Raw genomic sequence first — 27,873 nt, forward strand, 5'->3', positions numbered from 1 at the left:
GCTCCACACGATTGATTGGGGGTCTGGCATCCACTGGCTATGGAAAATTAAAAACCTTTGGTTCTGTGAGTGTGACGATTCATACCAAAGTAAACTTTGAAAGGGACGCCTTAAAAAAGAAGGTTTTCCTCGGATTTGCTTTCCTTCTAACTATTTCAATCTTTAGAAATGCGTCTGAAGCCTAGATCCACGTCACACACTGACGTTAGGGGAATAACTGAAAACATCCATGGAATGGGAAAAGAATCAATGACACGAACCAGACCATGTGCTGGTTCCTAGACTCTTTAAAATATCCTCTACATATAAACACTGCAAAAATCCAGACTTTTCAGGTGAAATTTTGTTCGAATGACAGTGACTTTGAGAGAGATTTCTAACAATTTTTCTATCTTCACCAATATAAAGGTGAAGTACGCCAAAAATAATTACTCAAGCAACTGGATAAAATTTTGAAACAGTCAGATGTTTCAGACATCCACTGTCTTTCGTCAGTGACTGATGCCAAGGTGAAGTATTCATGAATCTAATAGTTGAAATCATAATGTAAGCTTCTGAACTGTATCTGTCAACACACCAAGGACAATATGCAATCCTGACTGATGTCAGATTCCCCTCAGAGATTTATCATAAGTTAAGACATTAATCATTGCATGACATTGTGGACGTATGGAGCATTACATCATTGTCCCTTGAGGAGAATACTGAAGAAAGATCTTATGTTGCAGTAATGTGCAACCAAGGCTGGTTCCAGCTTTAAATTTTTTTCGTCCCACTTAAAGTTTGTGAGCCCATGTTGCTAATTTGCCATTTTGTCAGCTTACAAAAATACATTTACATCAATTTGATGTCATGAAATTAACATTTTTTTAACAGACTGGGCTTAATTTTTTCCCATTCCAATGGCCACATTTCCGTCCTGGGACGGAGGGACAGGTCCTGGAGACAGCCCTGCGTGCAACACAAAATGCATCTTTTTTTTTGGTGTGTTTTCCTGCATTGGTACTAGAAGTTGGATGAAAGATGCAACTATTATAGGAAAAAATAAACTTCCTACACAGATGGCCAATGAGGTTATTCTATGAGTTATTAAAATTTTTTGAAAGCCTGTCCTGGGCTTTAAACACAGGACAGGACATTCATAACAAATTGTTCAGCACAGGAAATACCAACAAATACCTACTAGATATACCTCAGGCCACAAGCTAACCTTGACTTTACCTAATTACCGGAAAATTGCCAGTTTAGATTATACCTCTTTCCACATGACCCATTAGCTGATTAACTCTTATCAAATCAGCACATTTCAGCCTTGGTATAGACAAATGGCCTTGCCTGTAACTAACAAAGCCAGAGAAAGCATCTGTAATTTCTCGAGGGCCTGTCATGGCCAGTGTTGAGAGGTTGGTCAAGTACCTGATCAAACACTTGAAGGTTATGACAAACGGCATGAAACAGATTTTCTTCCATATATGGCATGTTTTCCTGGGTAATTGGATCTCATTGTGATGACATAATGAATGAAGACGGTTTTCAGGCTTGAAGTCTGTTATGCATGTACAGTGCAAATGTCTTTCTTTGTAGAGGTGCTTTTCAGGTTCAATTTGGATGACTTTATGTCTCTATAGTGATTGCTAAGCCAAACAGACACAAGAGAAGCTATTTCAAGAAGGTATGAACACAAGGACTAAAAAGATGTTTTGTCCGCAGTTAGTACAACTGAATGTTCTTGATGTCATGGCAACAGTCTTCCCTTGGGATCCCTCTTGCATCTGTCCTTCCGTCCTAGACGGAATTTTGTTGCTCGGGACAAAAATTTCAACAGTTCAGTCTCCTTGGCAAGCAAATATCAAAACTTTGTGACATTTTCATTCATAAAACATTTACAAAATCAGGAGCTTGAGAGCACCCTAGTCACAAGATACAAGTGATAGATTTTTCCATCCAAGTTGTTGTAGATTTTTTTCATTATTGACTTGTATAGCATCTGTAGAGGACTCAGATTTTGAACAACATATCCGTTCCTATCAAGTGTACGATGAAGATATGAACTTCAAGTGTGACAGAAGTTGTACTTGACCTTGTTTGAGATGTGGGGGAGGGCGAAAAGAATGTCACTGACAACTGACTAAGTCCCCGGAATTAGATGGCAAATAACAAATGTCCTTGTTGACATGTAGTTTCAGAAAAAGAATGCAAAACAAAGTCTTAGATTTCCATATAGAAAGGGATTAGCTTTCTGGTCCAACTCAGAAGGACAGGTCCCTGTTGGTAGTCACCTCTGCATACTCTTGTGGGAGTGAATGACCTTAAATTGGCGCATGGGATGTTTAAAACACACCTGTTCTTAATTGTGTCTTGCACAATCTAAGGATACAGAGCTCTTTTGCCTTTGGTTCAATGAAGTTAAAGAGGAAAAAACATTGTTCAACACCTGTTTTACTCTGGTAATTCAGAGAAACAGACAAATTCACAGTGCAGTTGTAAATTAGTTGAAATTTAGTTGGAACCAAAAAAATAAGAAAGAAAGTTTCATAACATGAAGTAAGTTTAACAGGAAGTTGCTTCTCCATACAGCATAGTGCTATTCCATTGTCAATCTACTTCTGGAACAACTTCTTTTCTAATGTAAAGGCAGGGGTGGTTTGGAAGAAAATATATAAACACACAAAACTTTAACTGGAGACGGTTTCAATTTCATAACGATATCATTGGATAGAGAAAAGGACTTGAAAAATGCACATTATTTCAATTGGAACAGACCTACCATATAGAAAGAAATAGGTTGATAATTAGAAGAATTGGTATAATCTAAACAGATGTGAACTGGCCTTGTTTCAATGTGTACCTTGGAAACCATGGCGACAGTCCTGTCCAAAATACTTACATTTCACATTTTACACAAGTGAAAACCACACACCCGTCTCACCACAGTACTAATAGCAGGTGCAAAGGCCAGCAGGTGCTACAATTATGCTAATGAGGTGTGAAGTAGGAGGGCTAACAGCCACAATTACCTGGTGGTCCTTCCTTTAATGACAGTAAGCAGCCAGGGAGAAGATGAAAGCAAGATCTCCAAGATTAGTGTAATATATAACTTAACAATGGATATTGCTTTAATTACTGTCAACAAGAGGGGGACTTCTGAGCATAACATATTTTATGGCCCTGTAAAAGAAAGTGCTGTTGACTGATTGTCATGTGAATGTGTTTTTTTTTTTCGACAGCACTCTTTCAGACTTTTTCAGGTGCAGCTTTTGCAAACATTTTTCAACTTGAATCTAAGATTGTTTGTATGGTAAATGTAAAAATTGTTTCTGATAAGAATTTCTCCTTAGCAGCCCAAAAACTCTTTTCGTCGGTGCCCCTCCCCTTTTAGCAGTAAATGATCCAAAGACTCAGAAAGATAGTAAAGAAAGTGTCATCGACTTAATAGACTTTCTTATAGTTATACCATTCTTTCTGTTTGCTACAAATTAAAAGGGGTGAAAACCTAGGTTTCAGGGGACACCTGTTAAAAAAAACTTTATTTCTAGTGATAGAATTGGTTTAGCAGAAACATATGTACAACATGGCCCCCTCTGTGTGGAGGAATGTTGGAGGTACAGCCAGGTCACAAGTACAGCAACAAAGGTAAAGCAGGTCGGACTAGGTTGAGACCAAGCATAAAGCTTGACAAGAAACTCTTGAACCCAGGACACATGTAGAGTCTAATTCTATAGCACAGCAACGTCTACTTAGTACAACAGGTAACTTGAACTTGTCAATGTAATATTCCATTGTTTGTTGGTAGGCATACCTGCTCACATATATGTTAATAAATCAAGATGGACATTATATAGAATGATTCAGATAACATGTAACACTTGCAGTTTCTTCTGATGGTTTTGAAGAATGTCTAGATAGAAGTTAGCCAATCTTGGTTGACATTTCTGCAGTAAAATACAGCTTTGGACACAGGTAGACTGAAAACACTTTATGGCAAGGTAGAACTAATAAGTGGGACTAGTGTTCTGATTCTAGTTGTTTATTATAATAGAAGACTTGATCCTTGTAGAAGTGGGCACACCTGTTGTCAACAAGTTTCACCTGTTCTTCTTCACACCTACCCTACTTCATGTTCCTTACACTGCAGGCTTCAAGATGTACGTGTAGTTACTTTATCTACAGTCTGTTTTTACCCTTATATTTTAGCTCCAGTCTGATGGCCCTACCCTCCGGATGGATACCAAGCTAGTACTTACCAGTATTTCTAACCGGTTGGCAGTCTATCTCCAGCTTTATCATTTTTTTCATCCCACTCATAAGTTTGGGGGCCATGTTGGGCCATGTTGTTAAATCTGTTATTTTAGGCTTATGAAAATACATTTACATTAATTTCATGTCACGGATGGGTGAAATTTTTGTCCGTCCCAACAAGCAAATTTCCGTCCCTGGATGGATGGATGGAGGGAAAGGTCCTGGAGACAGACCTGCTGTTTGGTAATGCAACCTATGTACAGTAGAATCCGCTTAACTGCACCACCCATTTGTCAGCGTTTTTGGTGCAATTATGCGGCTGGTGCAATTATGCGAAATGCCCAGCTGGACCGCACCATCATTGTTAGTCAGAAACACTAGCACAACGAAAACATGACCCTTAGCTGAAAATAAAGAAATGACTACGACTGACCTGTTTTGATTTTGCATTCTTTCATTTTTCCATGCGATCTACCGCAATCATTTACAACACACATAACGTTACAGGGGAGGCATTCTGAAACATCGTCATGGGATAACAGTTTCTGTGTTACGTAGAGTACAGTTGTCGATTTACGTAAATCATGTACCGCCATGAAACTAGGAACTGAAACTAAAGCTTGGTTACTGATTACGGGTGAACCCAGAGCAGTGCCCCCTCTCATGTTTGGACAGATTTGACTGTCCACACCATGGTAGTGAATTGGTAATGTATCCATTGGGTAGATATGGTTAGATGACTTAGATCAGTGACAGATCATTCTCCTTATAGCAGAGCCGAACCCGCGTTTACCTCGTTCTGGTGAATGCAGGAAGTTTCTACGACGCGGATTCAGCTCTGCCATAAAAGAATGTGACTGATGATCACGTCAGCACCGCACCGCCAAAAGCGACTGCTATGTCTACCTACGTTTTTGTAGGCTTTGCTGAGTCGCTGTACGGTTTCCGACTGAATGTGACGTTAAGACGCCGGTCTTTCATTATTGCAGCAGTATGTGACTATAGCGCTGCCGCGAACCTCAAACCACCGACAACACCCCATGTCATCCTTAACGCGAAATCAAATCCCCGCGAACTTGAATGCATTCACAGTAATAAGACAGTGTACAGGTAGAGACCAATCTTTATTGAGTACAGCGTAATGCCTCCTTTGGTAGGCGTGCGTTTCTTAATAGTTCCTACACGCCCCGTGACCCGCCCGGGACCTCCCATACGATTCCTATCAACGTGACTGTCAATGGAGACCGCCTTCTTTTGTTACTCATAACAGTTTTAAACATATTGGCGGTATTGCGCCTTTTCACCGGCAAGTATCGGCTCATTTTTACAGCGTTTGCCGATTTTTAAGTCAACTTGTGGAGGATTTTTGAAAAAAATTGGTGCAATTATCCGGCATTGGTGACAATGCGTGGTGCAGATATGCGGAGTCACTAACAATGCAGTGAATGGGAACCGGTTTGGGATTTTGGGATTTGGTGCAATTAAATGGAGTGTGCGTTTATCCGAGGTGCAATTAAGTGGCTTCGTCTGTATCTTTACTGCCGCTCTGCTTTGCATGTGCATTGTTGAAAACGGACTCAACCGATGGGAGTATGCCTCCACAGCCTGCCTTTGTAAATTTCAGAACATCATATCAGTACTTCTAATAACTTGAACAAAGAGCATCAATTTGCAGCTTTTCAGTTACGTACACATTGAGGAGGAAACTACATGCTACCTTGGCAGAGTTATCATCATGGAGTGCTGTCACATTTTCTATAATAAATGACAATCTGACCTTTGATCTTGCTGATTAGAGTCCCTGCTGCAGTAAGAATCTCGGTGGAGTGGAGCGGCGGATATTTCCCCAGCACGCTCTTCAAGATGCACAGGACCTCCCCAAGTCTCTCGTGCGCAGCGACTCGCCGCGTGTCGCACTTTTCTGGAAAGACAAACAAACAAAACATTAACTGTCATGTTTCTTTGTAGTTGAAGTCGAGTGTTCCCTTGCAAAAGGTAGGTCGTGAGTTTGATCCCTGGCCGAGTCATACCATTCCTGTGTCATGTTTGCTTTACTTGAAAAAAAAAAGCAGTTTTTCATCATTATCATTTTAGGTTATGATGAGATGAGAAAGAAGACAAGGAACTTCTTCAGGGCAGTCGTTCTGTACTTCTGCATATGGCTCATCAGCATAGACTCTGACCAAGAAACTTGCGCTTTTTAAGATAAGAAGAAAAATAAATTCTTCATCGTAAAATCAACTGGCAACATCCATAGCATTGGATAATCCTGGTAATAGAATGCTTTCTCAATGACAAAAATAACCAATAACTCCTCCTATTACATTGATAAAAGTTAGACATCCAGGTAATAAGGTACGCCAAAAAATAGTTACTCAAGGAACTGGATAAAATTTCAAAATTTTATCCGGTTTCTTGAGGAACTGTTTTTTGGCGCAACTTCTCCTTGAAATCGTTTTTTACTTTCCCTATCCCTTTTTTTTCTCCACCTTTCGCACGCCCCCTCCTACAAGCCTTCACCAACATCAAGGCATATTAAGACCCATTAGTCTCCAACTTGTTACAGTATTAACTTGACATTGATCGTAATACTTTCAACACAGCTTCCTTCTGATGTCTTCCACATGGCCCACGTCTCCACAGGACACTTGACCCAAGACAAATTCCTTAGAACTCCTGGGCCATTTAAGGAACTCTGGCCTCCAGTCAGCCAGCATGACTTTTCATCCTAACTTTTCCACTTTCGCTGATGATTACCGTGTGTGCTTTAACGTTTTGAACATCAAGTTCTTGTCTGTTTGACTGATTTCCTGTGCTTTAGATCTTCAAGAGCACTGAGGGGGGATTAGAATAGCATATGGCTGCTAGCCAAAACTGTGCTGAAGACTTTGGAATTGACATGATCTGATCGGGGAGGACCGAGAATAACTATGGGTAAAAAACATCATTCTAACCAACACTTTGATACAGCCATCCTTATTTGCCCATCTTCTAAGTAGATGCTAATTAATTATACTGTATGTAGCAGTGCTTAAGATTGAAGATATATGTGAAAGCTGGGAGGAATCATATTCACTCAACACCATCAAATCTAGTTAAGGTAGGTGACTCAGAGTTGTGGAAACTTGCCAATTCTTATCACACTAGACTCCCACACATGAAATAACCCATACTGGTACCTCCAAATGTGAAACTGTGTATTCAGTGGCAATCTTCTCTTAAACTAAGAAAATTGTATAAAACTCATCGTAACTGTTTGATTTTTCTATTGGCCCGGCTGGTACTAATAAAGGTACATGGTAATCACGAATCTATTTACTAGTACGGTAGTATAACATACTAAAACTGAAACTGACATAACCTACAGTTGACAGTACACTCACCTTTTATCATGTTGTTCTACCAAAATGTTGCGTCTACAACTTGGTACAAGTCAACTGAGTTATTGGAGAGCTATACAAACTTCGTTTACTCTCAAAGGTTTAAGTCCAAATGCCAACTTGACAGTGATATATATTCAAGTTCTGTTCTATTCATGGTTCAGTCATAGGCATGTTCAGACTATTAGTCACTCAGCACTTGAGTACTCGCAATTTGTCGTGACTGTGTTCAAGTTGGGAACCGGACAATAGGGAAAAAACTGCTGCATTTAGACTCTTCAGTTCAAGAATGCTAGCATTGAGGAGGAAGTATTGGGCTACAAAGGCAGGACAATGTAGAACCCAAACAACAAAGATTTGAACATGCTTGCATTGAATGGCAGTGCATTGTGCCCGATGAAAACATACAGATATTGCAGTTTGCCATGTCGTCCAAAGATCCCGTTGTCAAAGAAAACAACAAAACCTACTATAATCTTTGCAAACAGCCAAAATTAGACAACAATGACAGTACAGCCCTTTATCTTTTTCAACAAATTGTTTGGAAAACATACAGATATTGCAGTTTGCCATGTCGTCCAAAGACCCCAATGTCAAAGAAAACAACAAAACCTACCATGAATCTTAGCAAATTAAACAGCCAAAGTTAGACAACAATGACATTAAAGCCCTTTATCTAATAATTAGGAAAACCGTGTACAAAAAGATTAAAGCATGTTTCTGCACTGACGTATGAATCTATGATGTACATGTAGCAACTGGTGATTGTGTCATCAAATTCAAACAAGGACAGAAACATTTGAATGGCGTTTGTAGATAGCAGATGTAAACATAAGCAAGAAACATCCTCCCCACCACAATACTGGGACTAAAAACATTGGATAATGCAAGAAATTTAGACAGGTTTTGACAAAAATAAAAGATACGGAGGCAACCTTTAGAAACTGGTATATGCCTGTAGCATATGCTCCACTCCCCATGACTTCCCCCCAGTTGTGCCCTAGCTAGCAACAGCCGGAATTCCTCCAATCTGACCTTTCCTTCCCACACAATTCCGTACCCCTCTTCCAGACAATTCCACATCCCACTCTTCTAAAATCTACACTTGAAGTTCAGACCAAACCTTTTTGTTCAGCGTCCCGTGGAAGACCCATGTCACCAAAGTTCTGGTCCCAGCAGAAATGTCCTATTTCCTTACATGGTCCATCCCTGCGCTCTCTGCTAGGGTGGTTACAGAGCTGCTCACTGATCACAGAGACAAACCCCAGAGACCCACACAAACATGCAGGGAATGTACACAGGTTGCAAGGGGGGAGCAGCATTTTATCAACGTCAGGACACCACAGCAGTGGGGGCGGGGCAACTGACACTTTCTGACAGTCACTACAAAGTAACGGCATTTCCCAAAGTTTCATCCCATTTTACTTTTAGTAAAGAAAATAGAAACATCACTGTTGAAAGTTAGTCATCAACATTCACATCTCAGAGGTTTTGAACATCTGCTGAGACAAGTTTTCAAGACCCTTCATGTACCAGGTGTTTCATATGCCAAGAAGATATAAATATGATAACACCCAAATACAAGAACCACCTGCATGCATTTGCTGCATTCTCATTTTAAATCAAAAGCAATTAACAACATCACTTTTTAGGGAGTCATGTTCAAAAACATCTCATTTGACAAATTTGCTACATACATAAACCTAGAAGATAACGACAGAGGCTAAGATATAGGGAGAATCCGAGTATCCCTAAGCAACAATCTGGTGCAATGACAGATCCGGGGGAATCCTACACTCCAGGATGACAACACGGCCATGATCTCCTGACCCTTAAAAACTACAGGTCAAGGTTTCAGGGGCAGTGGGGTGATAACTTGGAAGATGAAGGCAGAACATATCAGCATTTTGTCCAAATTTTTTGTTGTTTGAGAATTCAAATGCAACTCTACTTTTGTAACATGACATTGGCTTGAAGTCACATGTTGAAGGAAGACTAAATCTTAAAGTGACAATTGTTTAAAGGATGGTATTCCTTTCATGACAGGCATCTGTGACATACAGTGAGAAGGTCCCTCAGGGAGGACACACCCCTCACCAGGCGTTACAGATCCTCCCCTGATGCCCACATAAGGTAAACTTTAGGACCACAAAGTAAACATGCTCCTCTCACTTGTGTCAATACCTGACATCTTCATACAACTACCAACCTGTTTCATGAATCAAAGTTTACAACTTAGGGCCTTCCTTCGCTTTACACAGTTTCTGTACTTTCTCAGTGTAGCAAATATTGCAGTTTCTGGTCAAAAGAGCACCTTTGGAAGAAGCCAAATTAGGTTACTTTGGATCATGCCCTAGTTCTCTTGGTCTCTGAGGGATTTGGTGTGGGTACAAGAAACCAAAGAGCTAGGATCGCTGTGGAGCAGAAATACTTGGAGGGATTATTTTCAAACTGACCCCATTTCTGAGCCTGGGAACCATCAAGCCAAGAGCATTTTCATGATTTTGTGTTTCACTTTTCTTCCACATGCCTAGTCCTGAAGACACAAACTTCATAACATTTCTGTCACAATACCATTGTACATTAGTCTATACTAGGTATATCAAGGAACTGAAGATGTACATCTAATGTTGTACATCAGAAATTTGGCAACACACTACCTTTCACGATGTTCATTCATTTACTGCAACTTGGCTTTCTAAAACCATTGAAAAACTTTGGACTTGAAAGATATTTTCAGAAAGAAAACATCTTAACGTTACAAGAGAATGAAAATGAGCACCTTCTCATTTCATTGAGAAAGGCAAATAAATCATTGCCCATTGAAATGCCCCACATTACCTGCGTTGTGCCCCTCTCCCTTGTTCTCTAGATTGTGGAAAACCATAACATGACACAATGACAGGGAGGACAACAGAGTATCAGCCTTCTTGCTTCATTCCTGATACAAAATATATGAAAATGCTATTTTCTATAGCCTTTCTATTAGACATATCATAGTTATACCTCACAGGAAATTTGGATATTGATCAAATTTTCTCTATAATTGCTTTCAAGATTTACTTGAACCCCCTCTGACTTACTTGGACTAATCCTAAACTACACAGTCCAGTTACAATACACCTGAACATCCACACTAGAAGCTACCACACATATTAATCATGTATACACTTTTGACGTATACACTTTTACATTTATATCAAAGCTTATTTACTTAGGAGAGATAAAGCTTCAAGTTCATGTAAGGAAATCCTTTCTTTAACCAAATAGAAAATATTATTTTCTTGCACTACAAATTAACAGTGAAACATCCCCGGAAAGAAAATGCTAAAAGGTTATAAGATTAAGATTTACTGGCAAAGTTTTTCTGACCTGCTCTAACCACCTACGAACTTATATTTAGTGTATGTGGTACATATCTGGGAATGCCCTCAGTGTAGAAACGACCATTATTGGTTTCTTGTTGAATACCATGGAGAGAACATTATTTCAACATACCAACATTTTTAAGGACCTGAGTCCTCGCGTTTGAAGCGAGCGCCGCCTTTTCAACATCAACCATCAGAACCAAAGGGTTGGTCGGGTGACAAAGGGGTACTAACGTCCTCCTCTCGCTCACCCACCAATGGCGCTGGCACAAAAGCGGTCCAGGTTAGGTGTCGGTGTGGATAGCCCGTTCTTTCAGTGGTGGTCTCTGACCACGACACCTTCTAATCAGGCCCGACAATATGTTGAAACAAGGCGAACACAAAGGGGGGGATCCTGATACTGTCATGTGATGACGGGGGTTCCGGTTTACCAGAAAAGTTGGCAAGGCCAAGAAATCACTTCGCGGCGCCCGGTTTATACAAAACATCGGGACAATGGCAACAATTTATCTTGGAGTTAAAGCTCTTAGCTCGAACACTGGCTAGACTTGGAGATCAAAGCAAAGTATGTGGACTGTATTCAACGTTGGGCCCGCTATCAGTCAAACAGGTACCTCGGCCAAACAAAGGTGCACGGATGAAAAGAAAAACACACCTGTATATCACGACCTTCTCTTTTGTGTGTTTGAAGGGCAAGGGCATCAACATTGCAAGTAAACAGTTCACAGGCCCAACCGATAAAATGGCAGGGGGGGGGGGGGGGGGGGGGAAACACAGCTTATTTTTAGACTTTTTTTATCCCTCCCAAAAAAGCCACTTGCTTGAGGCTATAAAAAGAGGTTGGGATGTTTCGTAAAATTTTTGCACTACCACAAATAACAAATTTTAACAAAGTTTTTCTGGAGAAGTCACTTGTATACGAATGGCATTTACATGCTAAACAAAAACAGTGTGGCTCAAGTATTTGTTAAAACTTATTAGAAAGTAAGAAATCTTGAGAACCCCCATTCATAACCACTTGTGATTAGAGAGGACACTTGTGGGCTCCATCTCCTCAAACAAGGGCCCATCCCTGAGTCATGTGGTAGCAGTCCTAGCTAAACAAGGCTCCACAGTTTGGTTAGGTAATGGGACTTAGAGGCAAGCTGAGACCTAACAAGTTACAGGCCTGCACATATATGGCATATCAAGGGGACCAACCACTTCTGCTACCAAAAAGGGACCAATCATTCTATCTAATAAAGGGGGGGGCCTGGATAGCAGAAAAATTCAATATCTAAAATCCACTCTCCAAAATATGAAGCTGAAAAATAAATTGTGCATAAATTTCTGTCAACACAGACCATGAATTAGCTATCCTTCTTGTCTTTCCATAAATGATACTGGTATTTCAATAAGCAGATACTCTAGATTTAAAAGAAAGTGTTCAAATTCACACGTATTTCCCTTTCACTGTTGACCTTTGCCAAGTGCAATCCCTTCTAATGGCCCATTTTAACCCTGAAATGTTTTTGAGACCAGCTGGGTATGTTTGGGTCAAAGGTTGCTTGTTATTTGATTATGATCAGGATAAGACCAAGCCCCCTGTGCAAGGTCAACAGTCAACAAGGCACAGAAAGTTGGGTGATATCTCTTATCACTGTTTCATTTTAATTCCACCAGGGTACATAATTCCATCACGCTGAAAAGATACGTCCAAACAGATCTGCAACCCAACATCCCCCACTAATGTACTCCTAATCTAAACTGTGCATACCTGGGGGTGCTGCACTAGAGATCTCTCAAACTCACTGTTTTTTCAAAAGTAGCAGGTTTATGTCACCTGGAAGATTAATGTTAATAGAGATTAACAAACATGAGAGAAATTATTTTTTTTCCTCACAGCGTTGATTGAAATTCAATTTCCTACCATTTTTCACTGTAAATTTCAGTGTAATTTGCAATATTGTATCAGAAAGCTTTACACTTTCAAGTAAACAGACATAAGCTGTTTGCCTAGGAACGAAACTAAGATGATGATATCTGAAACACAACAGAAAAAATTTCCTTTCTAAAATATCATACCATGCCAAGGGTAAGACAAAGCAATGCTAATGATAGCATCCGTTCATATATTTTCTTTATCAGCTTTTTCAATCATTCAGAGACTGAGACAGGAACAAAATAGATACTAAAACTGTACAGGGAAGAAAGTAGCGAGTATAATAAGGGCCTCTTTACACCTACGACATTTTAGAGTCGTGCGATCATCGTCGTGGGCGACGTCGCCGGCGACGGTATTTTTTGGCCGTCTAAAGACGATCAAAACAATCGTACGACGGCAATAAACAGGAAATCCTCGAAATGCCGTGCGACTACCTCGGACCCAGTCGCACGACGTTCAGCGGGGGGGCCTGTGGCTGTGTTTTTCTCGTCTAAAGAAGAATCGTCGCCGGCGACGGAAGTGGGTGATATGCTAATAAGCCTACAGCGTGCTGTTTCCTGTCCGGGAAGGAAAGTTTCTATCGTTTTCTTTGTAAATATGCATGCAGTTAGCAATGGAAACATATTTTTCTCATCCGAAACCAGTTATTCCGGCGCGACGCCCTGCTACCAGTGGCTACTTCTCTAGTATGCCCCTATTCCTCGATCCCCGGGACATCCCCGGCGGCGGCCACGAACTCGGGTTAAATCCCGTCCGTCTCTGTACCAGCCTCAATCTCTTTCTTTGCTGAGCACCGTTTTCAACGTCTCATCTGCAGGGCAACAGTTGTTGCAAAGTCAGTAAAAGCTTCATCTTTTGACGAAAACAAGCGGTTCCCCCGCCATTTTGAATTTGAGCGCAAGAGTTCACTTTGAGTCACACGCGCATATCAATGGAATTCTGCGCTGGGGGGTCCCATGATATTTCCTGACCGTGTGTCTAAAGAAAACCGTCGCCTACGACGATGATCGTACGACCTTATAACATTGTAGGTCTAAAGTGCGCCTTAGGGTGGTACCCATCATTATCTACATCAACTGACCCAGACATTACACCATAAAACAGCCCCAGAAAATCCCTATCCAAAAGGTCATCCCTACCGCATGTGGCTTGTGCAACCAGTTTATAAAGTTGAGTGGCTGCCATAAAGCTATTATCACCCTGGGGTGATGTCATCCTGAATGAACTGATGACAGATATGGAGTGGCAGCAACAAAGAAAGTGTTCCGGCACCAAAAATAAACGAGAAAACAAAAGGAAACCTACTGGAAGAAAGTTTTTTTGAAAAGCTATGGCTAGGGAGCAGCTAGACTCGTTTTTCTTTGACTGTTATTCAAAGAACCAGGAATCAAAGTGTTAACCTGATCATAGAATCATACAAAGTGCAAGATGCCATAATTTTAGTCTGCATCCAGACTTGAAAGTTACAGAAAAGTAAACTTATCTGACATCATGTTTACATGTGGTCCAGCAATAACCAGTAAAGTGATGCAATTGCAAAAGACATTGTTTTATACCACACTATACTTACACACTTGTCAGCTTTTCCAGTACAGCTTGTCCAGTAAAATCCTTAATATCAGGGTAACATTCTTCGGGAATATTCTACTCCTTGCCACACAAGGAGACTTAGGCACAATTCAAAGCCGTATTCATATCTTCGGTACTTTATAAAATAAGTCATTATACATGTACATTTGTACATATACGCCAGCAACAGCGTTTCTCAATACGCTAGCTCCAAGAGGCACAGGTATTGAAATAATACCTTGCGACCCGATACTGTACAGAAGTTGCTACATCAGTTATTACTGTTACCATAAGTTGTTATGGACGCCATACCTCTGATCCGAAAGGACTGCCTGATCGCTTTGAAGCTAAATCCATTTTTCTTCATTAAAGCCATGGTTGCATTGGTTCCTTCAGGTCTTCATCTCCAAGGGATATGGAAGGCTTAAACAATTTCTCTGTGTAGGGATTACATGACCACTACCACCACACTGACACCCCTGTTCTGACAACATTCCTCCGACCCAAAAGGTGTAATCTACAGGCCCAGGAAACGTCAGTGACTCCATAATCAACTCAGTTTTCACTGGCAGTCTAATCCAATTGTCTCCAAGGACTTAGAGGAAATTGCTCCCTAGTTAGAGGATCCAAATGGCGAGGCATAATTAGGGAGAAGGATCGCATTTGCAGTACCGACGTTCTGGCTTTTTGCAATGGGACAGTGACACAGAAACCAACATGAAACTCTGGTGCCATTTTGCAACAAGCATTTATACACTACTGTGTGATAGAAAAATAAACATAAAACACAGTTATATGAGGCTTTGAGCAGCAAAAGAATGAAATACTGTGGAAAGTTATACTTAAAACAAATGACAGTCATTAGCATGGCTACTTTGTGGTAGACTTCCCTTTCTTTCAGTCCTCACATGTTTCTACATGTGTCTCTTTCAATTTGTTAGCCATTAAATAACATGAGTGTATCTCTGTACAAGTCATGTTTGTGCTAGTACAATTCTGAGACTGTTTCAAAACAAGTAGCTTTCATAAGTATGATCTCTGCAGGTGCATACACTGATACAGTATGAAACAGATAGTATGCTTAAAAAGTGCTTTTCTTTCAAAAAAGAAAACTACACCCGTACATTTGAAAAAAAGATTAAACTCAGTCAATGGCTATAGATCCAGTAACATTCAAATGCCATTGCCAGTGTTTTCGACATTCCTATTGTATTTTTCATAGATAATTCTGGCTAATATTGTACTGATAGGCAAGCACATGAAGATATATATATATGGTTAGTCACGTTGTTAGCAAAATAGAACACTTCAACTCCTGAACAAATAGTAAATCCATTTACGACTAGTTACTGTAAGTCATAAATCAAGTGTACAATATGGTCCTTATTCCCCTGTGCAAGGTTATCCATTATAATCCAGTTAAAGCCTGTTCCACTATTAAATGGTGACAGTGAGCTAACAAGGCAATGTTGACACTGGCCAGTTGTAACCATGGGAATGGCGGACAGGAATGAAATATGGGATACTCCATTATTTGTTGGCCTTTTGGTAGGTCGGCTTGATTGAAGTCTACTGGTACCAAACTGAAAGCTAAACACAAGATCAAAGCCATTTTCATTTGGGAAAAAAAGGAAGAGAAATAAAGAAAAGGAAATTGACCAAGAGAGCTGTATCAAACTATTGTCCTAACGAAGTTTAAAACCAGTGACTCATTTTACCTTTCAATAGTGGCCTAGCAGGGGGTCACTACATTCTTTTGAAACTCATTTTTACACTCAAAAATATGTGAAATTTTCTCTTGATCGATTTTGTGTGCTTGGCATTACTTGTGTCACCACTCTACTTTATTTTTTAGTGTTTACAGTTCACTACTTTGAAACAGGGAAGGAAAACATTCTTAATGTTTATTTTTAACAAAACATGCACAGACTTGTCCCCCTATACACCTATAGGCTATACTCAAATACGTTGAAGAAAATTATGTGTGACTTCTATTATGTATAAAGTATCTGGGAAAATAAAACATTGCAAAAAGCTAATCAAGAAATTGTTTTAAACCATTATGGGATACAATATCATTTCTACAAACATGAACCAGATTACTAGTCCCTTGGGAAAACAATAATGCTAAGTACAAAACTGTTACAAATCTAATTTAACGGCTCTACAGATGAAACACTTCCGAGCAGAAGCAATCAACGACATAATCCCTCCATAATGTAGTTAGCTATGCATGACATTGTTTTAGAAAATTGCATTTAAACAAAAGGAGTTTTCAACATTATCATAGTGAAAATCACCAGGAGAACACAACTTTTTTAAACAACAAACAAAAATAATTGATCAAAATGAATAGAACATTCATTAATTGATAATTGTAAGGCTTTGTGTGCAAGTATAGTCTCTTACCTACAATACCTTTTCAATGCCAGATATTATATAGATATAACTTTTGAATGAGCATGCTTTCTTTTTACATCTCTAAATGTATCTTTGATCAATCGTTTCCTCTAACACCCTTTAATCATAGAGGTATTTGACCAGAAAAATTTATCGGAAATTCTGTATTTATGATGTATTTCCGAATCAGAAGTACCCAATGTCAGACAATGTTTCCAATCCCATAAGTCACCTCGTGGCACTTTTGTTCAACCCTCGCCCCCCCGGGCTGGGAAATTTTTCCAGCATAACGTCATCGCGATGACTGCCAATCAGAGAATGGGTAAAAAATGTTGTCTGCACACAGTACAAACACCAACATTACCGCAGAGTAAAAGACACGACTAAAAGTAACGTGTTGCCCGAGGGGTGGGGGTAAATGTGCCTCACTTCTCATTAACCGGGGGCAATGGCCTGGAAGACAACAACAAACACAGACAACATGGCATTCAAAGGATAACTGCATTGCTAGAATGTTCAAAACTTTGCCATAGCTTTGAACAATGACTCTGACATTCTTATCATGCCTGTAATACCTCACCATTGAGACATGGTGTCTTTGGCGTTACCTGAAAACATGTGATATACATTGTATGCTATGCAGAAATGTGATGTTTCAGGGGTTTGAAGTTTTGGTAACAAGTACGTCAATGAAAATTCCACGCAAATGTTGTTCACTTTCAAAACTAATTAATTTTTAAGCTGATTTTTTAGTCAAAATTCAAGCTGCTTAAATCGTGGAAAAATCATGAAAGGTTTCGGCAGATTCAAAGTAACAAACTGCAACATTCATTTGAATGGCACATTGTTTCTTTTGCGTGGAAGCTTCTTTTGTTGCCTACCACAGACCTTCAAGCTGTTTTAGGTTGAGGTTTGCCTTCAAATTGGGCAAGCAGAATCAGCGGCGACCAACGAGACACTTATTCTATAATGTTGATGAGGCAAGACAAGTGTAAACATTGTGAGTGCTTCCAGTCAGTGGAGTAAAATCTCTCTATACACAAAATTTAAAAGCCGTAAGACTGTATCAAGCTAAATATATTGACTTTATTAGCAACTTCATATATGAGAATTGTAATTGAAATAATATAGTGTATGATAACAGAAAACAAATACAGAAAATCAGCTATAGGGATGTTCATTACTGTTGTTGGGCTTGACCTCTTCTTTGCATTGGATAGTGAAATGTCCTACGTTTTGCAGATTAAGCCGGTTGTGACCACAGCTTAAACTTTAGTTAAAGGAAGTAAGTTCACTGCTTTTAATTGAAATACAACACAGTAGCACATAGAACTTAGTTACAGAGTTGACATTTATTCGAATTGATATGAGAAATCAGGTCACAAAATTACCTGTGTAATAAGAAGAAAGCTTTTGATGGTTCATATTTCATGCGTTACCTTACACGGTCATCTACAACTGAAGGCATTCGGCTGAGGCAACAACTTATGAAAATATCACATAATGACTTGGATGCCGAAGGTTCCAGTTGACTTGACTTCAAAACTCCTTCCGTCATTGTCATAACTTAACAGTATGTTTGACAATGTAAGTGGTCGGTTAACTTTTCTCCTAAATCTGTTGTAAAAACATGGCTGTAAGGCAGGCATATAGTTTGCAAAACACCTTTCTTGGTTCCCGAATGGCAAGAACAACAAGCGGAGTTGAGCGGCATGGGTGACTAGAAACATGGCATCTCGCACAAATGGGTACAGATTTAACACACAAAGGGGGTGTAGATGGTTACTCTCCTGAAAAGGTGTAACAAAGAAGCACTGAAAGAGAAATGGCCCGGTACTGGATGTTTTTACTTTGACAAATTTCCTCGCTTTGTGGTACCTTTTGTAACTACAAGTCACAACAAAGAGCACGGTTAAGTAAGGGCTTCCCAACAAAAATGTTAAATTATTTACTGTAAGTCTACTTAGATCCGCGGGGCCTAAAATCCGCGGTTTCGGGCAAATGGAGAATCCGCGGTGGTTCTAAATTCGCGCTGGGCGATGAGTAGAAAAAAATAACTGAATACTGCCATCAGAAAATGTTTGGTTAATTTTTAAAAATCAAAAATGTTACGAAGGTCGCCACAAAACTGCTTCAAAATCGTCAGAAAATGCGGTCTACGCCGGAACTGTGACGGGGAATTCCCGCCTTGTGATCACGTGAAATCTTGCAGTCAACCAATCAGAGCAAAGTTTTTCTGACTCAAACCAATCAGCGCTTAGAACAGGCGGTAAACAAGAGTAAACAAAGATGGCGGCCCAGCGCGCCCCTTGCCGCTAGCGCGCTGTATTTTGAAGTAAAGTCACGGCGTAAACACGACTCATCTACCCTACCTAAGCAGAATTTTCACGGGAAGAAAATTAAAGGGATAGATTCTCCACCGAATACGACCACAAATGGCGGCGAATGGCGGCAAATCACAGCGTAGGGACTCAAATGCTCGGGCGAAAATCTTTTTTTTCTTTACGTATTTTTGCTGGCTTTCTTGAAAAACAGGTTTTTAATGAGATCAACATATGTCAAAGGCACCGATATCGATGGTTTGCAAGCATAACAATAGCAAGAAACAAAAGAGCGTGATTGTACGCCGGTAAACGGCGTCCCCACGCCCGTAACAACAATGCAAAGCCAAAATTGTGGCGTGTATCTCCATAGTTATTTTCTGATTTCTCAGTAAATTTAGTGACTCTATGTGTGTAGCGGTCGGGAGTAGCGACGCCGCTCGGCCAAACTCCTGCGAATCATATGTAATATCACTTGTTAACTCGTATGTACTGTGTAAAAGCTTGTCATGTTTTACACAATCGCGTGCATTGTTTATGTGTCGCTTTTCCCTGAAGTCGAGCTCACTCGTACATGTGGGGAGGGGGGCAAAAGTACGATAAACATATCCGCGGGGAAATTGATTCGCGCCGCAGAGGTCGCCGCGGATCCCGCGGATCTAATTATACCGCGGATCTAAGTAGACTTACAGTATCTTCCGACTTCTAGTTACAGGAAATATCTACTGATTGGATTGTCCAGAATCTTTTATGTTAAAAACAAGATATGCAATACTTGGCAATAGACTTCTCCCATTCATATGTTCATGAAAGTAGTCAGAGACACTTTGGATCCTTCACTATCTTTTTTCTACATATTCTATAACAATAAAATACACATTTTGTAGAGTTCTATGGAAATGTGAAGGTCACAAAAAGAAAATAATAAAAAAACATTCACAACCCACTTCTTACAGAAGGTCTCTGAAAATGAATGTGTTTAGCGAGACAGTTTCTTGCAGTTTGATGACAGCAAAACTAAACTGAAGGTAAAAAAAATAGAGGTCACAGAAAAGTATATCTTCACTGACTTTAGCCCAGAACAGTATAAACGTTTCTCTTACGGAAAGTTTGCACTAAGATTCCAACAAGGTGAACACCTGCAGATAATGCTGACTGTAAACATCCACCTCTAGGGGACCTGACAATCCAAGGCTTCCAATGAAATTGTCTAGCCACAAGAATGTGTGTTCTTTCCCACCCAGGGTGCTACAGACAGTAGACATACATGCTGACATTCGGGGACACTTTTCTACTGGGTTAGCCCATTATTAGGAGAGGGGGTGTGCTACTGACAGTAGACATACATGCTGACATTCGGGGACACTTTTGTTCTGGGTTAGCCCATTACCAGGACAGGGGTGACATTAGGGGACACTTTTCTTCTGGGTTAGTCCATTCCTTGGAGAGGGTGTGCGCTACAGACAGTAGACATACATGCTAACATTCTGGGACACTTTTCTTCTGGGTTAGCCCATTGCTAGGACAGGGGTTCATCTTGGTTAGTCTATTACTGGGAGAGGGGACTACAGACATAGGTATGCTCAGCTGTCATTCAAGGATACTGTTTTTTCATCTGGGTTAGTCCATTTCTAGGATAGGGTGTGTGCTACAGACAGTAATCATACATGCTGAAATTTGGGGACACTTTTCTTCTGGGTTAGTCCATTCCTGGGAGGGGGGAAAGGCAAGGGTGTGCCACAGACATTTTACTACTCTAGCACACCTTGATACACTTCAGGGTTAGTCCATTCGTAGAAGGGGGAGAAGGATAGAGCATGCTACAGACATTTTACATATACTGTATGTATAGGCAAACTCCTCGACAAAACTTTAACCTCAGGGTGAGTCCATTCCAGGGAGAGGGGTGAAATTTGTTCATTGAAGTCAGCCTGTAAACAAACCCAAGACACAACTTGGCTCTACCTACTTACCTGTGCATACTTTCCACTCAGGTGAGACAAATCTTGGGGCACCATGAAGTGCGTTATAATCCTTCCATTAACCCCAACATGAAGAGAAACAGACAGTTGTCCAAAATATGGTTCGTACAGCCCCCCTCACATATAAACCCAACTTTGCACATCACTGTGTACTGCCATGAATACTTAGATAGCATGGTTTGGGTTGTACGACATTTCCACTATGCTAACACCTGTTGAAGGTTATTCCAGGTCATTTGGCAGCAGAAAGAACATGAGACAGTACAATGCATAAACATAATGCCCAAGTAAAACAGCGAGAAGAACAATCCTATCTTGCACACTTAGGATTGCACATGCTAAATCATGAGCATTTTACTGTTATGTGATGGCATTTCTAAAAGCATTCTTCATCTCAGGTATCACCTACCAACATAATTCCACCATGGTACAATTTCACCACCCTGAAAACATACTTCCAAACAGATCTCCAACCCAACGTCCCCCAATATAATGCACTCCTGTATATCTAATCCGTGCAAAACCAGGGATGCTGCACTACAGAACTCTCAAACCCACTGTTGGATTAAATTAATGTTAATGGAGGTTAGTGCTAATGCCCAATAACAATAAAAAAATAACAAGGACATACATAAATACACACAATACATTACACTTTTACAGGTTAAAGAAATAATTCTCATTAAGATCTATTTGTTACTTCAATTTCAAAGGATAATCTCTGTTGCTAGCAGTCACAAGTAAAATTCAGGTATAACCTATGTGTTAACCTTCTCCGTGCTACCTTACTCTATAACCAATAGAGAATGGGGTGCAAAACGCCTACGTCAGTGTGCTGAAGGTTAAGCAATAGGTGTTGAATAAAGATTGTAAACATACCTATGTCAAGGAAGATATTCTTGAGCCTTGCGAGGGCATCTGAAAAGCTCCTGACGTCATGTGTGAGAGATATAATGTCTTCTTGGTCAACGATATGTGAGTCTAACAGGTCAGAGTTCATACTCGTCATGGACCCACTCTTTGCCGCTCGCATGATCCCGAGGTTCCCGCTGCTCGCCGACAGCGCCACGCCGGACATCCGGCGCGAGATGTTCATACTGCCGGAGAGCGTGCTGTGATGCTTCTTCCTGGGAAGGTTCACGCTCATGGGACGAACTTCAAGACCCAAGGAGTCAGCAGTGGAGCCGTCTAGAGTAGGTCGGCCATTCTGAGGGAAGTAAGAACACGAGATTGATAACATAAAAGGCAGACCTTTTGAAAAAATAAAACTTCTTTTACTAAAAAGAACCACATCTCAGAAATGATGACTACTAGCCTCGAAATCACCAATAACACATACAAGTGTTTGTGGCATTGTGTTGATGTAGAGGTTAGGGTGTTTTGTCCAGAACCCAGAAGTTCTGGGTTTGAATCCCCTGACATGCCACCAATGTTGTGCCCTTGTGAAAGGCACTTAACACGACCTTCCACACTCAATCCAGGTGTAAAAATGGGTACCTGACTTTGGTGGGGGAGGGGGGTAAAAGGTGGTTGAAGGGGAGGGTTGGGCTCTGCCTTTCAATACCGTTTTATACATACTTTTGTTTTCAAACAAATTTTGCATGAAAACAACATGATCAAAACAGTCTGAGCACCCTCTTATGATTAGTAGATAGTAGGTCTATCTGCAACAGTCAGGTTAACGTTGTAACAAATTAGGGTTTAACATATTGAAGGAAAAAAGACAAGCTATAAAGGTAATCCATGCATAACAAAGATGCATCTCACAAGTCACAGCCTTGTACAGAATGTCCCTTACACATCTCCTTCAATCCCTTCTTACCTAGAGAAACAGCTTGAGAGTGATTTTCAGCAGTCTTACCACCAGTCTGTGCATGTATGGAATGAACCGACCTGCCCACCACATAGCAAACCTGCCACCACAAATAATTGGTTGCCAGGGAAGAATCCTAGTCTTGTCATAAGCAAACAGGCCAAATTGACAGGCCCCAAAAATATGCTGGTAGGAATCCCCATGAATGAACTCCAAATGACTCTGGAATGAGGTCACAGAGGGGGAGGGGGGAACTAAGAAAACAGACTGAGAGAGTATAGATGACAGACGTACTTCACCCTTTTAGCTGTTTTAGTTCCAACTCCATGGTGACACCCATTGTATTGCCCTTGTTGCTATCCACATGCTGCCCAACATACCTCAATGTACCCTCAATTGTTAGTAACATCCTGTACTCTTATTCTGAATCGAAATAGCCACAGCCACTAGTATACTTGGCAAAATGTAAATACTACAACAGAGTCAATACATTGTAATATGTTCATGTTCAGAATGGTTGTTATTCCTGTAAATATATGTACCTTGTCAACGGAATCCACCAAAAAACAAGGCCTTGACAAATTTGTTGAAAAGAAAACTAATTCTGTACCAACATGGTAAGCACAATAAAGGTTCTATAAACTTCTATTGCTAGTCAGGCTGAACCAACAAATATTGTAGTTTCAAAAAACAACTGGGCTCTCTAGACTAGTGAGAGCACAGCTGTGTAGCTATAGTATAAAAACAACACAGAGGTCACTGCTAACTTTTCAGTATGTTCTGCTTCATGTAGTGCTACCAAACAGACGAGTACTTCTGTTACAGTGGTGTTCCTTCATGCAAGGCTCTCTCGACTTCCTCCCACTTTTCTGCCATTTTCATTTTCCTTCACGCATGAGTGCCGAGCTGTGGTTACGCCAGGAAAAGTTTCTGAGCCAGGCTTATGTGGTCACCGGAAATATCTAATGAAATGGCCTGGATATGTGGGCCGTTTCTGTCCTAGTATGGCCCCAACCTGCTTCCTGCGATGTAACGTTAGACTGATCAAAGTTTCCCCCCTGCTCCAATCATGGGAGATGTTACAAATTACAATGTGTAGCCCTCCAGGCTACAGGACATGCGATAGGCCGGACACACAACAATCTCTGACCTCTTTAATGCCTCATGTCCACTCTAAAGGAATGACTTGTTTCTCCTATTGTGTGAAAGAGCTCGGATTTGTGTGGAAGACACCACAGTTGTTCTCGGTTTCAATGGAAAAGATCAATTAGACAATATCCCCACAACAGCACATGTATACCTCTCAACTCATAAACTACTTCATGACGCAGATTGAGTATCTACATTGTACCTGTAAGCACATACAGTTCAAAAGTCCTTACCATTTCAGCCTGCAGGGCAAGGAAGCTCTCCATATCACACCAGTAGAAATGCCCCTGTAGCAACCAAGTTAGAGGCTACACATGGATAAAAACCTTTTCCTGCTGGACTCAGACCCAAATACAGGATCCTGAGTAAATCTAGCTGGCTTAGCCCTCTTTATGCGGGACGCACCAGCGATTTGTCGAGGAGAGCTGGGCATGAGAGAGGCACCTAAACAATGCTTTCATAAAGACCCAGACAAATACCAACTGGATTACTTCTCTACCTTTGTAGTTTAGCCAGGCTCTGGCTGTGATTGCACTTTTCATAGCAGACATAACTGGCAATGATATCATATGACAATGTTTCCATGACTGCTTTGCGAGGTCTTACCAGTAATGTAAAAACATTTATTACACAGTTTGCACTTTGCAACCTTAATAAATAAGGTCAATATAAAATCAACTGAATCCCTTGCAAGTATACTCACAAATACAAAATTAGGATATCTACCAACCAGTTGCTTCATATAGAAATCAAAAGTAGGCATTTCAATAGGTTTTAATTTTAGACAAATAACCCCCAAATTGCACCATAGTTGTTGCTTTATTCAATCTAACTGAATGTCATGAAGCATACGTAGATTATAACACTTTGACCTTCTTCAGCAGAAAAATGATATATTGCATATCAACCAGAGCAACATTGCTTGTTTTGGATTAATAGCAAATAATACTATACAGGTGGCAATCTGACTGTAAACAAATGCAGTGTGAATAATTGTAAAATCAATAAGTGACTCATGGCTTTGGCACTCAGGTTTGTTTACACGACTTAACCCAGCAAATGAGCATTAGATCGATATCCATGTGCAATAGACTGTTGTGTAACACTCAATGTGGTGCCCTTTGTTTTAGTCAATGCAACATGATAATAGAGAGTCTATGGGGGATTATTCTAACTGTCTGCTCTCCCAAATCACACCAAGTCCTCCTAATCACTATTATGTTGGCTTTCCATGGGACCAGGCATTCACCTCCACAATAGAGGGGAAACACATTAGCATGTCATTATCCCATTATTAAACAAACTCCTCCATTTATGGACCTTTTACTTGATGGTCAGTTTGAACCGTAAACTTCATGTGTTGGAGGGGGGGAGGGGGTTCCTTTCGACATGCGTCAAGCACATAAAACCAACATGGCAACGCAAGCCTCTAGCGGGTAACCTGAACTACAACGCAGCCCTCTTGGCTAACTAGGCACTACTTATTCATTTACCAATAGTGTGCTCACTTGTAAACCGATCTACCTGGACAAACAGTGCCCCATTGCCCAGTGCCTCTACTGAGTGATGGACAGTTTCAGCCACACACTTGACTTTCTGGGCTAACCAACAAAAAATCTACAGTTGACGATTGGACATAATAGAAACACTCCTTTATATATCAATTCTACAGCTGCTGCAAGTGCAGGTGTACTGAAAGAGAATTTTTGCTTTGAGAAGCCTGAAGATATTTTCATACAATTTGATTTGAACAACTTGATTTGAACAAGCATCAAAACTTGACTCTGAACATCAAAACTCAGCTATACTAAAGAATCCTATGACAACTCTGTACAAGCTGCTGAAAAGTGTAGTTTGCTATATAACAAAGAAATTGAGAGAATATAAACAGACAGATGCTTGCATTGCAGTGACATTGTATCTCCCTATAGTCATCACATCTGCATGTCTGCACCTGTCACTGTACATTAAGGGTCCAATTCAAGAGATCATTTTATGAATGGGTTTGGAACTTCACCTCTTGGACTGGGTTCAACAAATGGATATGAATGAATGACAGGCCTGAAAATAGTAGTTAGGGGACAGATACTGTAGTAAGACAGTAGTGATGTGGTAGTAATGTTCTAACATATTTTCTAACATTCGGCTTGTACAGCTAAATTCAGAAAAATCTAATCAATCCCAAAAAGATATGCAGGACTCTTTTTCACTACATGTATTTAGTGTTACAACATCTCTGTAAAAACGGCTGACATCATTTTTTCATGTTACTTTCGTTAGTGACAGGAAGTATTTAGACACAGATTGACCCATAAATTTTTGTAATAGGGTAAACAGGAAACAGACCTGAAGGGTATGTCATTAAAACGATGAATCTCTGACATTCCTTAGAATTTTGAAATAATCCTAAATAAGTGGTGATTCATCTCAGCCCCTGGCACCAGTAGCCAGGAGGCACCAGCTCAGATTTTAAGCCGTGGGCCACAGGATAATGCTTTGTACAGACAGTTCCCGAGGTATAGTCTTACCTCACCACCTAGTAGTACTAGTAGTTCTGGAAAGTCCCACTGAAGGATCTCCCTTTTCTTGCATGACGGAATTTCTGTGCCATGCATAAACAAGCATGATCAAGCTGCAGAGAGCAAGCAGGCAGCTTATGGGGGGAACTCTGGCCAGATTGGCGGGGTAGACCTCATCCCAAATGGCTTCACGTCAAGCCCAGAAATGTCCCCTTGGGTCTGTTGTGTTTGCGCTGCAGGCAGTTCGCAGCAAATAGTTAGGGCGACCTCAGAAAAATACAGATGCCCTCTTGTTGAAGAAAACCTGACCCCAATGCCCAGCCCAGGGGTTAGCAAAGGTTGTGGCCTAGTCAAGCTGGAAATCATTTCTCTTGCCTTCTAGAAAGCCCATTTTGACATGCATAATTAGACCTGGGAAGAAAGTCGGTACGGTTCAAAGAACCCTGGTTTGGCGTGTTTTGTAAACGTCTAAAAACAGGATTGTACATTGTTTACTTTTCCGTTCCATAGACAAGAAAAGTCCATTCAGTTGTAGTTAAATAATTTTATTTGTCGAGACAAAAATCCCTATCCCTTTCTCATTTATTGTGTGGTGTAAGAAAATTAAGTGGGGTTAGGGGCAGACAGTCTGGGAGAATAAGAAAATATAGAAAATCGATGTCCAAAGTACTACAATAAATACTAGTGAATACTCAGATCCACTCAGTTACAGAAATAGTGAAACCAGCTGGGGAAAGGTTGACAAGCAGCCGGCATAACTTCTGTAAATAAAATGGGTTTACAGCGAATCAAGAAAGGTATACTGACCAGAGAAGGTGTTGGCAAGGGAGACATGTCTCCATAGTCCAAGGCAGACAGCACTGCTCCTCCTCTCAATGAGGTCTTTTTCCTGCGAGCCGTACGATTCAAGAACTTCTTGACTTCTGACATGTTGCTTGCGGCAGGAAAGGGGACCGACACCCCCCACGGAAAGCTAGGCACACGATGATTTCCCAACTGAATTCCACGGGAACCCCTCTACTCTTCAGTCCCAACGGCCAGCATAGCTAGCGAGGGGTTCCTCTGAGTCAATCTGGGTGGGTGAGGCTGGCAACCGCGGCGATCGGGACGCCTGGGACCGCTGAATAAACTTTGATTCCGTTGTGTGATTCACACTCCGACGGCGGCCATGAAAAGTTTGATTGGCAAATCTCGCAGGATCTCGTACAA

The 27,873-nt window shown here is 40.6% G+C and overlaps 1 protein-coding gene across 6 annotated transcripts in view; it reads right to left on the minus strand.

The window, feature by feature from the left end:
• Positions 1-27,833, minus strand: part of LOC136444545 (rho GTPase-activating protein 29-like) — a 52,895-nt gene extending 25,062 nt beyond the window's left edge. For 2 of the 6 annotated variants that reach the window (XM_066442147.1, XM_066442146.1), the window contains exons 1-3: positions 27,472-27,828; positions 22,063-22,390; positions 6,017-6,160 (exon numbers count right to left, since the gene is read on the minus strand). In XM_066442147.1, coding sequence (XP_066298244.1) covers positions 6,017-6,160; positions 22,063-22,390; positions 27,472-27,594 — 595 coding nt within the window. In that variant the 5' untranslated portion in view covers positions 27,595-27,828. Of the gene's footprint in view, positions 1-6,016; positions 6,161-8,742; positions 9,035-11,117; positions 11,387-22,062; positions 22,391-27,471 lie in introns of those variants that run through there. The other 4 variants (XM_066442145.1, XM_066442150.1, XM_066442149.1 and 1 more) reach the window with 4 other exon arrangements.
• Positions 27,834-27,873: the final 40 nt, after the last annotated feature.

The sequence above is a fragment of the Branchiostoma lanceolatum genome, chromosome 11, assembly GCF_035083965.1.
Source record: "Branchiostoma lanceolatum isolate klBraLanc5 chromosome 11, klBraLanc5.hap2, whole genome shotgun sequence".
NCBI classification, from domain to species: domain Eukaryota; kingdom Metazoa; phylum Chordata; class Leptocardii; order Amphioxiformes; family Branchiostomatidae; genus Branchiostoma; species Branchiostoma lanceolatum.